The following is a 14,522-nucleotide window of genomic DNA, read 5'->3' on the forward strand; positions in this document are numbered from 1 at the left end:
TAGGTCTCGGGTTTGTGTTTTTTTCTCTTAATTTCATTGATTTTACTTATGTACTTATATTAGGACATCACATTTAATTTCACATGTTTTATAGAGTATATCATATGGTTCGTTGTCTTAATACAAATGTACAAATAGATACCCCTGTCTGTCTAGGCTCTGTTCAAAATCTCCTTTGTATTAATTTCAACCAGTATACAGTGGGGGAAAAAAGTATTTGATCCCCTGCTGATTTTGTACGTTTGCCCACTGACAAAGAAAGGATCAGTCTATAATTTTAATGGTAGGTTTATTTGAACAGTGAGAGACAGAATAACAACAAAAATATCCAGAAAAACGCATGTCAGAAATTGTATAAATAGATTTGCATTTTAATGAAGGAAATAAGTATTTGACCCCCTCTCAATCAGAAAGATTTCTGGCTCCCAGGTGTTTTTTATACAGGTAACGAGCTGAGATTAGGAGCACAATCTTAAAGGGAGTGCTCTTAACCGCAGCTTGTTACCTGTAAAATAGACACCTGTCCACAGAAGCAATCAATCAGATTCCAAACTCTCCACCATGGCCAAGACCAAAGAGCTCTCCAAGGATGTCAGGGACAAGATTGTCGACCTACAAAAGGCTGGAATGGGCTACAAGACCATCGCCAAGCAGCTTGGTGAGAAGGTGACAACATTTGGTGCAATTATTCGCAAATGGAAGAAACACAAAAGAACTGTCAATATCCCTCGGCCTGGGGCTCCATGCAAGATCTCACCTCGTGGAGTTGCAATGATCATGAGAACGATGAGGAATCAGCCCAGAACTAAACGGGAGGATCTTGTCAATGATCTCAAGGCAGCTGGGACCATAGTCACCAAGAAAACAATTGGTAACACACAACGCCGTGAAGGACTGAAATCCTGCAGCGCCCGCAAGGTCCCCCTGCTCAAGAATACATATACATGCCCGTCAGAAGTTTGCCAATGAACATCTGAATGACTCAGAGGACAACTGGTGAAAGTGTTGTGGTCAGATGAGACCAAAATGGAGCTCTTTGACGTCAACTCAACTCGCCGTGTTTGGAGGAGGAGGAATGCTGCCTATGACCCCAACAACACCATCTCCACCATCAAACATGGAGGTGGAAACATTATGCTTTGGGGGTGTTTTTCTGCTAAGGGGACAGGACAACTTCACCGCATCAAAGGGACGATGGACGGGGCCATGTACCGTCAAATCTTGGGTGAGAACCTCCTTCCCTCAGCCAGGGCATTGAAAATGGGTTGTGGATGGGTATTCCAGCATGACAATGACCCAAAACACACGGCCAAGGCAACAAGGGAGTGGCTCAAGAAGAAGCACATTAAGGTCCTGGGGTGGCCTAGCCAGTCTCCAGACCTTAATCCCATAGAAAATCTGTGGAGGGAGCTGAAGGTTCGAGTTGCCAAACGTCAGCCTCGAAACCTTAATGACTTGGAGAAGAGCTGCAAAGAGGAGTGGGACAAAATCCCTCCTGAGATGTGTGCAAACCTGGTGGCCAACTACAAGAAACGTCTGACCTCTGTGATTGCCAACAAGGGTTTTGCCACCAAGTACTAAGTCATGTTTTGCAGAGGGGTCAAATACTTATTTCCCTCATTAAAATGCAAATCATTTTATAACATTTTGACATGCGTTTTTTCTGGATTTTTTTGTTGTTATTCTTTCTCTCACTGTTTAAATAAACCTATTATTAAAATTATAGACTGATCATTTCTTTGTAAGTGGGCAAACATACAAAATCAGCAGGGGATCAAATACTTTTTCCCCCCACTGTACATACCATACAGGTAGTGGAAATTGTGTTTTTTCTTAGTATGAATCTGAGGGATTCCATCAGTGCTGCAAGGTTTTGTAATGATTCCTATGTTGTTGAGTCTTTGTTGGTCCGTGGTGTGTAGTGAGGAGCAAAGAGATGCTGCTTGACACATTTATGAAATTGCTTATTCCAGTTACTAATAAACATGCAACCATTAAGAAAATGACTGTAAAAAATGTTAAATCCCCGTGGATTGATGAGGAATTGAAAAATTGTATGGTCGAGAGGGATGAGGCAATAGGAATGGCAAATAAGTCTGGCTGCACAACTGATTGGCAAACGTATTGTAAATTAATAAATCATGTGACTAAACTGAATAAAAAGAAGAAGAAACTAAACTATGAAACAAAGATAAATGACATAAAGAATGATAGTAAAAAGCTTTGTAGCATCTTAAATTAAATTTTGGTAAAAAGGCAAACTCAGCTCCATCACTCATTGAATCAGATGGCTCATTCATCACAAAACCAACTGATATTGCCAGCTACTACAATGATTTTTTCATTGGCAAGATTAGCAAACTTAAGCATGACATGCCAGCAATAAACGCTGACACTACACATCCAAGTATATCTGACCAATTTATGAAAGACAAGCATTGTCATTTCGAATTCCGTAAAGTGAGTATGGAAGAGGTGAACAAATTATTGTTGTCTATCAACAATGACAAGCCACCGGGGTCTGACAACTTGGATAGAAAATTACTGAGGATAATATCGGACGATATTGCCACTCATATTTGCCATATCTTCAATTTAAGCCTACTAGAAAGTGTGTGCCCCCAGGCTTGGAGGGAAGCAAAAGTCATTTGACTACCTATGAATAATAAAAAACCCTTTACTGGCTCAAATAGCTGACCAATCAGCCTGTTACCAACCCTTAGTAAACTTTTGGAAAAAATGGTGTTTGACCAGATGCAATGCTATTTTACAGTAAACAAATTGACAACAAACTTTCAGCATGCTTATAGGGAAAGACATTCAACAAGCATAGCACATACACAAATGACTGATGATTGGCTGAGAGAAATGTATCATAAAAATATTGTAGGGGCTGTTTTGTTAGACTTCAGTGCGGTTTTGACATTATCGATCATAGTCTACTGCTGGAAAAACGTTTGTGTTATGGCTTTACACCCCCTGCTATATTGTGGATAAAGAGTTACCTGTCTAACAGAACACAGAGGGTGTTATTTAATGGAGGCCTCTCCAACATAATCCAGGTAGAATCAGGAATTCCCCAGGGCAGCTATCTAGGCCCCTTACTTTTTTCAATCTTTACTAAGGGCATGCCACTGGCTTTGAGTAAACGTATGCGGATGACTCAGCACTATACATGCCAGCTACTACAGCGACTGAAATGACCCTTAGCACTTAACAAAAAGCTGCAGTTAGTTTCAGAGTAGATGGCAAGGAATAAGTTAGTCCTAAATACTTCTAAAACTTAAAGCATTGTATTTGGGACATATCATTCACTAAACCCTAAACCTCAACTACATCTTGTAATAAATAATGTGGAAATTGAGCAATTTGAGGTGACTAAACTGCTTGGAGTAACCCTGGATTGTAACTGTCATGGTCAAAACATATTGATACAACAGCAGCTAAGATGTGGAGAAGTCTGTCCATAATAAGTGCTGCTCTGCCTTCTTAACAACACTATCAACAAGGCTCTACAGGCCCTAGTTTTGTCGTACCTGGACTACTGTTCAGTCGTGTGGTCAGGTGCCACAAAAATGGACTTAGGAAAATTACAATTGGCTCAGAACAAGGCAGCACGGCTGGCCCTTGGATGTACACAGAGAGCTAACATTAATAATTTGCATGTCAATCTCTCCTCGCTCAAAGTGGAGGAGAGATTGACTTCATCACTACTTGTATATATGAGAGGTATTGACATGTTGAATCGACCGAGGTGTTTGTTTGAACTACTGGCACAGCTCGGACACTGATGCATACCCCACAAGACATGCCACCAGAGGTCTCTTCACAGCCCCCACATCCAGAACAGACTATGGGAGGTGCACAGTACTACATAGAGCCATGACTACATGGAACTCTATTCCACATCAAGTAACTGATGCAAGCAGTAAAGTTCAATTTAAAAAACAGATAAAAATACACCTTATGGAACAGTGGGGACACAAACATAGGCACAGACACATGCATACACACACATGATAACATATGCACTATATATACACGTACACATGGATTTTGTACTGTAGATATGTGGTAGTAGTGGAGTAGGGGCACACAGTGTGTTGTGAAATCTTTGAATGTATTGTAATGTTTTTAAAATGGTATAAACTGCCTTAATTTTGCTGGACCCCAGGAAAAGTAGCTGCTGACTTGGCAGCAGCTAATGGGGATCCATAATAAATAATAATAGCCTAGCTGTTTCATGTCAACCTCAGTCTGCTATGATCTAGTACCGGTATGTACAGTAAATCTACATAAACAAACGAAAGGTTCATAGACTTTATTTACCCCCCCAGGTGTGTTGGTTCATACTTCCTGACCTTTTGAATTAAGACTCCCTCAAACTACTAAATACTACATCTGAAGCTCTAGACAAGATGCTCATTGATGGTCCCCCAAACGCCAGACCTGCAAAAAAGCAACACCAGGCAGTAAAATGTGCAGTGAATTACAGTCGTCTATATTTCAAGGATACAGCTGCAAGTGTGAAAATAATTCTGCGTCAACAGACTACATTTTTGGACATATTACTTGAAACCTAAGCAAGTCCTGTGTTTGGAATGTTAACTGTGTCCGTATGAAATAACAGGAAATTCCTAGGTACGTTTTTATTTACCTTATGTTAATGGTAGTGTGGAAATGAAATGGCCATTGCTTTTAAGGAGGAAAATGGGTCATGGAGACTTATTGAAGATATGATCGCCTCACAAATTGTCCCTTCAGTGTTTGTATCCATATTTGTGCCTTCTTTTTCGGGTATTTGCTAGTGTTGACATTTACTTTTACAAAGAGAGTGACTGAATTGACATGTTTTCTTAGCAAGCACTTGACATTTTATGAGCAGAAAGGTTGCACATGTAGTCATGTTGTCACTAGCAGCATATTTCAACACAAGTGTTTTCACCAGGCAAATAGTGGCACCACACCCCCCCTTTTAAAGAGATTTCTGGGAAATAATAGGATATTCCTTTCCAGCTGTGGAGGGGCTTGGAGTGCTAGTTTAATGCCTCATGATGTTGGAGAATGTTTACACTCCACATGTGCGCACACACACACACACACACACACCCTTAGGGGAGTTGGGGGTCCTTAGCTGTCAGAGGTATCTGTAAGGGGACCTTCTCCCTGCTGGGGCTGATACACAGAGACCCCAACTCTCTGACAGCTAGCTAGCTGGTGGCCATAGTGTTTCTCAGCCTCAGCTCCAAGAACTAGGAATGGCTAGGAAAACAGTTAAGAGAACCACCCCTCCTGTAACCAATCTGCTATAGTTAATACATAATTAGCCCTGGTCCTCAGGAGCAGGAGCAGCAGTCCCAGTCCCCTTAGCCCAGTCTATTTAATCAGCTGTTGTGAGGGAGAGAGTGGGGCTTGCTGCTCCGGAGCAGGGCTGCCCCAGGGATGTTGTGGATAAAAACAAACCCAATAGGACTGACTGTCAGGGGAGGAATGCTGGCTAAAACAGTCCAGATGGACCCTCTGTAGTACTCTCTCACTCCATGTAATTCATAGTCTGACGCTTATCTTTGAGAAATCTATCATTTGGTCTATGCACTGAAGCAATACTAGGCCTACATGCAGCTGGGGAGGGGAGATGTTCACCATTTAACACAGCTGATGTTGGTATGTATGTTTTTCTGTAATGTATCCTTCATTTATACATTTCTATAAAATGAACCGAGACATATAACATATATCAATGAATATAAACATACTGTACAGTGGGGGGAAAAAAGTATTTGATCCCCTGCTGATTTTGTACGTTTGCCCACTGACAAAGAAATGATCAGTCTATAATTTTAATGGTAGGTTTATTTGAACTGTGAGAGACAGAATAACAAAAAAATATCCAGAAAAATGCATGTCAAAGATGTTATAAATTGATTTGCATTTTAATGAGGGAAATAAGTATTTGACCTCCTCTCAATCAGAAAGATTTCTGGCTACCAGGTGTCTTTTATACAGGTAACGAGCTGAGATTAGGAGCACACTCTTAAAGGGAGTGCTCCTAACCGCAGCTTGTTACCTGTATAAAAGACACCTGTCCACAGAAGCAATCAATCAATCAGATTCCAAACTCTCCACCATGGCCAAGACCAAAGAGTTCTCCTAGGATGTCAGGGACAAGATTGTAGACCTACACAAGGCTGGAATGGGCTACAAGACCATCGCCAAGCAGCTTGGTGAGAAGGTGACAACATTTGGTGCAATTATTCGCAAATGGAAGAAACACAAAAGAACTGTCAATATCCCTCGGCCTGGGGCTCCATGCAAGATCTCACCTCGTGGAGTTGCAATGATCATGAGAACGGTGAGGAATCAGCTCAGAACTACACGGGAGGATCTTGTCAATGATCTCAAGGCAGCTGGGACCATAGTCACCAAGAAAACAATTGGTAACACACAACGCCGTGAAGGACTGAAATCCTGCAGCGCCCGCAAGGTCCCCCTGCTCAAGAATACTTATACATGCCCGTCAGAAGTTTGCCAATGAACATCTGAATGATTCAGAGGACAACTGGTGAAAGTGTTGTGGTCAGATGAGACCAAAATGGAGCTCTTTGGCATCAACTCAACTCGCCGTGTTTGGAGGAGGAGGAATGCTGCCTATGACCCCAAGAACACCATCTCCACCGTCAAACATGGAGGTGGAAACATTATGCTTTGGGGGTGTTTTTCTGCTAAGGGGACAGGACAACTTCACCGCATCATTTGAGGGGGCAATGTACTGTCAAATCTTGGGTGAGAACCTCCTTCCCTCAGCCAGGGTATTGAAAATGGGTCGTGGATGGGTATTCCAGCATGACAATGACCCAAAACACACAGCCAAGGCAACAAAGGAGTGGCTCAAGAAGAAGCACATTAAGGTCCTGGAGCTGCCTAGCCAGTCTCCAGACCTTAATCCCATAGAAAATCTGTGGAGGGAGCTGAAGGTTCAAGTTGCCAAACGTCAGCCTCGAAACCTTAATGACTTGGAGAAGATCTGCAAAGAGGAGTGGGACAAAATCCCTCCTGAGATGTGTGCAAACCTGGTGGCCAACTACAAGAAACGTCTGACCTCTGTGATTGCCAACAAGGGTTTTGCCACCAAGTACTAAGTCATGTTTTGCAGAGGGGTCAAATACTTATTTCCCTCATTAAAATGCTAATAAATTGATAACATTTTTGACATGTGTTTTTCAGGATTTTTTTGTTGTTATTCTGTCTCTCACTGTTCATATAAACCTACCATTTAAATTATAGACTGATCATTTCTTTGTAAGTGGGCAAACGTACAAAATCAGCAGGGGATCAAATACTTTTTCCCCCCACTGTATATATCAAGTGCCTTACAGATGGAATTGTGTATTTCCGACCTCAAGCGCATAACGATCCTCAGGAAAGGTGACCCATCATATCATGTGTCTGTTGGGAAAAGACCCAACTCCTTCACTCTACATATAGTATCACTCTACACAGGCCTGTCTTTAGCCAGTGCCAAAGTTAATCCATGTTGTTCCTCCATAGACCGGATGACTGTCTTCCACTGAGGAGCTTCCAAACAGCTCCAGTAGATGGTGTACTCATCCCACGACATTCCCACTTTTCCCCACGTGGTAATTGGCCCTTGGCTGCCGTGAAGTCTAGGAATCCACTGAGATAAACTCTTTCCTGGTATGATTGATGTTGTACATTTGACTCAGACAGGATGTCGATGTGAGATGTCGGCTCTTCACATTGAATATGGAGGCCAGGACTATCGTGTTTCTCAGAGTCTTGGTGAATATACTGTCGATCGTCATTACTGGAAACTGAAATGTGTGTGTGCTCGGGTTGCCCATTGGAGGCCAGCTGTGATAGTGATCTCCACACACTCACTCACTCACTCACTCACTCAAGGGCCCGTAAGTATTTTATTGTTAGTCTACCCCTTGTGTGTTTTAAGAAGCATGTGACAAATAACATCTTATTTGACTCACTCACTTTCCCTTCATTTTCAGCACTCAATGCTCTTTCCCCCTTTCCGAGCTTTAATATAAAACTCAAACATGTGTCTATAGCTTGTACTGTAGAGCTTTAAAAAGCTGTCTTCTCCATGTCCTCTCTATGGACTTACTACTTTGTTGACCTTTTTTATGGAACCATCCCCTGTAGAATTGTATACAATTATGCTGTTGCTTGTGAAGATACTCTGTGTAAAGCATTTATGCATGATAAACTACAGCTAAATGCAGCCAACCATGTTTATGGATAGTTGCTCTGACCTGGCAGAAATGCTGAAAGTGCTCACTGCAGACTAAAGTATACCTAATATAAAATAACTTGAAATAGGCCTACATACAGGTAACTGCCAAAATAATGGAAACACTTGTGATACTAAGTATATTGAAAGCAGGTGCTTCCACACAGGTGTGGTTCCTGATATAGTTAAGCAATTAACATCCCATCATGCTTAGGGTTGTGTATAACAATGCTGGGCAGGCCATTATTTTGGCCATTATTTGGGCTACCATGGCTATGCCCCTATCCACAGGGCACAAGTGGTCACTGAATGGTTTGATGAGAATGAAAACAATGTAAACCATATGCCATGGCCGTCTCAGTCACAAGATCTCAACCCAAATGAACACTTATGGGAGATTCTGGAGCGGTGCCTGAGACAGAGTTTTTCCACCACCAATGATGGAATTTCTTGTGGAAGAATGGCATCGCATCCCTGCAATAGAGTTCCAGATATTTGTAGAATCTATGCCAAGGTGCATTGAAGCTGTTCTGGCTCGTGGTGCCCCAACAACCTATTAAGACACTTTATGTTGGTGTTTCCTTTATTTTGGCAGTTACCTGTACATCTGCACATAAGGATGGTAACATTAGGAGATAGTCCTAAAACTATGGCAATCATCCCCTGTGACCTTTTAGAACAGTACTTATCACTAGATGAACAGCTCTGATACACCAACCCTAAATTCAACAACAAAGTAGGCATAACAGCATTCGTGCCTCTTGGCTCTGTAAATGTTCTTTGATTTTGATCTCTAGCATGCAGTTTCAGGTGTGCCATGGCAAAGAGCCAGTGAACGCTGTGTGTTATGAATGGTTTCATAGTAAGAGATACAGATACATTTTCGGCTGAATCTGGAGCAGAGTAACTTGAGTGTTATTGTGCCGAAAGGAGTTTCAAAAGCAAGGCATGCACTTTCGAAAAACACCATCCGTTAGATCAGACTCAGAGATAATTCTGAATGACAATGATGTGCTCTGTATGTGATGTGGAATAGATGTAAACATATTGTAATGAAGGAAATTCCTTTTTGTAAGCCTGTAATTTGAGCCATCTAAAGGGGAAACCAGATAGCAATGAAAGCCTGTGGAATACACACTCTTTTTTGTTTGTTTATAGATAGACAGCTTGCATGGATGACAGAATGCATGAAACATCTGGATACATGACCTCTGTCCCCTAACTCACACTTCAATCTTCCCACACTCACTTCGAGATGTTATTATTACACTCTGAGCAAAAAGTGAAATGAGAATGTTTAATTTTTCACTTGAGTAAATTGGCTAATCATAGTGGCACTCTTACTTCCTCTTTTCTCTAAACTGGCATGGGCACCCAGAAGACGATACGGTCCCTAAGAAGTTGTAACACTTGAAGAGAAAGTGGTCTTTTATGCTTCCCCATAGAGCCAATGTAGAGACATTGTTGTGAGCTTGTCAGTTCACAAAGGTGGCCCATTTCTTCTCTCTCTCTCTCTCTCTCTCTCTCTCTCTCTCTCTCTCTCTCTCTCTCTCTCTCTCTCTCTCTCTCTCTCTCTGTCTGTTTTTATACATAGCCAAAGTACATAATTAGGCCCATAACACAGTAAAGAAGCGTTTATTCTGAAGGCACCTAACTACACCTGACTTATTGTGCAGGAATGTTGTCATGTGACCCAAATACACAGGCTGAAGGCCCCTGATTAAGAGATGGATCATGGGTAAAATGTTGTTGTACTCTGGGCCACTTCATGTGATTTTAACTTCTTGCTCCTTCCAGAGTGGAGGTGCTTCGTTTCTGGAGAGCATACCAACCTAAAAATGTACTTTCAAGAATGTGCAACCATGTTTAAGTGATAGCTGCTTAATACTGTTTCATGCTTTTATCAACATTTAAATAAGACAATAGAGCCTAACTCAGGCACTACTTGAAGTGAGAGGTTTGATTCTATAGAATATTTAAGGAACAAGTACATTCACTGTGAGACTCAAATCCAGGCTAACAGATGTGTAACCTTCGTGTCACTCTCTTCTAAGCCCCACTGAACTTTCCACCCTGTCCCATTGGGTCTTCTCATTGAGGCAGGGACTAGGGTTCCTTTCTCTTTCAGTGCGGTGTGCCCCTGTGCCCAGACCCAGAGAGGGGACATCTATATTAAGTCTCTGTAATTATGTAAATGTAATGTTTGTATTTATAGGCTGTATGAGCCACAAGACTCTGGCAGTGGTCCTGTGACAGATGGAAAACATTGCACTCACATTCATATTGTAAACTGCTCAGGCCTGAACTGGCCTATAGGATAGCTGGCAAGCCATTCACACAGGGACAACTATAGCTTATGGTTGATGTAAAGATACAGGAAGTATTGTTGAGGAGTTTATGACTGGTGTCATGTTACAGTGTGGTGTGATGATGATACACAGATGTCAGGGCTGTTCCATTTTCCTTTGTCAGGATAATAGACAAGAAAGCCACAAGGATTTCACTCAAAGTCAAGAATAATGTTGTTCAATTAGTTTAATATGTACATTAAAATAAACTATTTACATTATATAAAAATGTATTTACATGGCATTAATACATTTCCTCAGAAAACCAAACAGAACAGTTTTAAGTCACAAGACGTTTAGCCCTTTGTCATGTTGAGATGGACAACTATTTCCATAGTTTTAAAGACCCTGACATAATGTTATTCAACAGATAAATGCACACACAGAACATTCAATTCTAGCCTCTGAAGACTGAAAGGCAGTTTTAGATCAAAACATTGTCTTAAAGCTTATTTCATGTTCTGTTTACAGTTATAACACTTACATAAACTTTGTTTTTTTTGCCATTAGAAAATATGGCACTCGTAGGATGCATATAATAGAAGGCACTATCGTGGCTATCAAAACACATCATGTTAAACAATGTAATTGTCAGATTCCAGTTGCTTCAGAGGTGTATAGGGCCAGCCTCATATTTTGAGTTGAATTCACAAATGCAAACACCGTGTAATGCATGTTTAAAGCCTTTTTATAGAAATATTATTCGATAAAAAATAACAAAGTAGTACCAGCTACATATTTCAAAAATAGTATTTGTATATAGAATTCGTTAATTGGTCAAGTCGGACCACGTTTTATGTTCTCATGCTGTTTTCCTATTACACCCCCCCCCCCCGAAATTTAAATAAACTAAAATACGAAATACATATTTTGGAGACATCTTAATTGATGTTGTTCTTGGATAATTTGGCATAGTCCTCAATCGTATGTGATTTCTCACATGTGTCGCTTCATGTGCAGCGCGAGGTGGTCGGACCTGGAGAAGGCGCGCTCACACAGGTGGCACTGGAACGGCCTGTGGCCAGTGTGCTTACGGAAATGGCGTGTCAGCTCGTCGGAGCGGGCGAACTTCCAGCCACAACCCTCCCAACTGCAATGGTATGGTTTTTCACCTGTTGAATTACAAAATGGAAAATACCATAAGTATACTGACATAAAACGCAGTTCTTTGCAACACATAGAGCCAAGTAGTTCACGTTTGCAATAAGCATAAAGAGAAAATGAGGAATATTCCTTACCGGTGTGCGTTCTGTGGTGCGCTTTCAAGTGCGAGCTCTTGGTGTAGGTTTTCCCGCATCCAGCGAAAGTGCAAGTGTGAGACGCAGTGCGCTTCCTTGGCCAGGAGCGCCGACCCCTCTTTGGCTTTGAGTCCATCATCTCCAGCGGGGAGGACGGTGGAGTGAGTAGCACTCTCTGGTTGGTGGGCTGCATACCCATTCCGTCTTCATACATCCCGAACTGGTGTGCGCTCTGGTACGGGAGCTGCATCTGTTGGGGCGGGTGAGAGTGAGGGTATCCCGCTGCGGAGCGGTAGCTCTGGGGGAAAGTCATGGAGTGGCACATCTGGGGCTGACACTCGGAGCTCATCAGGTCGTCTGGGCTGAGAGGCGGTGTCATGTTCCCCGCAGCCTGTGGAGAGTTGGCCAGTCTCGGCTGCTCGAAGGACATCATGCACGAAACGTTCCCCTCCTGCTTGATCTTTGGGCAGCTCTGTGGCACCATGCCCATAAGCGGTCCGTAACTGTCCATGGATGGCTCGACCTTGATGTTGTCTACAAAGTCCTGATTTGGGAAGGCAGAGGAACTGACTAGAAATCTCCCATGGATGCTGTTGCCGGAAAGCTGGTGGCAGAAGCTGCTGTCAAGCTCAGTGCGCAGGAGCTCAGCCATCAGGCTGTTGTAAGGTGGAGGTGGGCTGCTCATCTCGGGCAGCGGGTAGCTAGACTGCATCCCGGAGTGATACATGTTGTTCTGCTCTCCTAGCCTGTACTCTACTCCCGTCCCGGAGGATGGAGTGTTGTCTGTGCCCGTGGTGTTAGAGAGAATAAACTCCAGATCCAGGAATTTATCGAGCTCTTCTTCGTCTTTTCTGCCCATGCAGTTGTCCATGCTCTCCACCACAGCACAGCTGGAATGCACAGACCTGTCCATCTCTCCCTTCCACCTCTGAAATAATAAAGGATACCATTAGTGAAATTATAATATAAAAAAATACAACTCTATATATATTTCGGCTAACTGTTAAATTGCCAAACTTTACCAACAAATATGGGTTGATTCTACATCTGGACTGAAATGCTATTTCTTTATTTTTACATAAATTGACCAACAACATGTAAAACAACCAACAAACATCTCTAAATACATAATCCAATATACTTACATTTTCCCAGCATTTTTCCTTTTGGTTCGCAAATGTAGCGATGGATGGTAAAATGGTCCCGGTTAAGGCCATTTCTATACGTCGTAATTTTCTTGAATAAAAAACGTTATTTCTGTCTAAAAATATTAGCAAACACGATGTAGACTGGAGTCCACACGAGAAACTATTTGTAGCAGTATAAACCACTACTTCTCACTTCAAGTACTGTTTCAGAGTCATGTGAAAGTTTGATTGGTAGGAGTTCCTATACCTTATAAATATTGCAGCTGAAAAGCTGGACCAATTGTACGAAGCGGCGGAAACACGCACTACACGTCCCTAAATTTAGCCCTATATAAAGCCAGTGAGCCCAGTGAGCGCTTGTAGTCTCTTTGCTTTCCCTCTTGCACTCGTGCGAGCTTTAAAGACACCTCTATACAAGCCCCTCCTGCACAGAAACGAGTTTAACAAGTATAACCGTAATGCTGCGCTTGGCAAAGTCCGCCCCCTTGAAAAAAGAATAGTAAACAATTAACACATTACGAATAGGGTAATGATACCGAAAGATGCACGCACCGTACGAGAGTCAAAGTTACGCATTTTGGATAAAATATTACGCATTGTATTTCAATGTAGGCTAATATTACTACATCCCAATGCATTACATACCTTCTCCTTCAACCCAATATAACACACATACACAAAAACCAAAACACATACACAAAAACCAAAACACGCGTTTTTTTTTAATCTCCAAACACATGTGAAAGACATGTCCAAGGCGCATACACATGCAGGGTAGTTCTCCGAGCAGCATAGAGCATAACGCACTCCGTGTTGAAAGAGGTATACTGCAGGGTAGGTTATGGAGACGTTGGAAACAGTGCGTTATCCTCTCAGTTGTAGACTAATAGATTATTAGAGTGTGATTACAGGATAGGCTATATGGAGACTTTAGTAATGTGTTGTGCTATTGATACTAGACTGGGGCGGCAGGTAGCCTAGTGGTTAGAGCGTTGGACTTGTAACCGAACGGTTGCAAGAACGAATCCCTGAGCTGTCAAGGTAAAAAAATCTGTCATTCTGCCCCTGAACAAGGCAGTTGTTCGTAGGCCGTCATTGAAAATAAGAATTTGTTCTTAACTGACTTGCCTAGTTAAATAAAGGTAAAAAAGACTACACGTTGTAATGCGATTACACTTCAAGTCAAATGTAAAATATCTCAACATATATATATATATAGAAGGATAACCCCATATTCCTTTTATCATATGATAACAGCTTTAATTTGGCAGATAAGTTGGCTCTCCCATCACCTGACCAACTCATCTCTCTACTCAGCTCATTTGCGTATCATCGTCAGCCTGTGAGAAACCCAGTCTCCCAGCGCAGCAGGCTTTAAACAACGCTGCAGCCACCAGGCGCCAAGTATGCCTACATCTGAATCTTTTCACTCTTTCAAACTCTCCCGTAAACACGCGATAAAAAAGCGTTTAGCCTCTAGGAAGCCCCATTCAGGTGCAAATAATGAGGCTGAATGAGCAGCTGC

At 42.1% G+C, this 14,522-nt stretch overlaps 1 protein-coding gene across 1 annotated transcript; it reads right to left on the minus strand.

Moving 5' to 3' along the window:
• Nucleotides 1–10,780: 10,780 nt before the first annotated feature.
• klf2a (Kruppel like factor 2a) lies at nt 10,781–13,386 on the minus strand. The gene is made up of 3 exons (XM_029706770.1): nt 12,995–13,386; nt 11,850–12,777; nt 10,781–11,723 (listed from the first exon to the last, which is right to left on the minus strand). The coding sequence occupies exons 1-3, from the start codon at nt 13,064–13,066 to the stop codon at nt 11,548–11,550; spliced, it is 1,176 nt and encodes a 391-aa protein (XP_029562630.1). The 5' UTR covers nt 13,067–13,386; the 3' UTR covers nt 10,781–11,547.
• Between the last annotated feature and the right edge of the window lie 1,136 nt (nt 13,387–14,522).

The sequence above is a fragment of the Salmo trutta genome, chromosome 22, assembly GCF_901001165.1.
Source record: "Salmo trutta chromosome 22, fSalTru1.1, whole genome shotgun sequence".
Lineage (NCBI taxonomy): Eukaryota > Metazoa > Chordata > Actinopteri > Salmoniformes > Salmonidae > Salmo > Salmo trutta.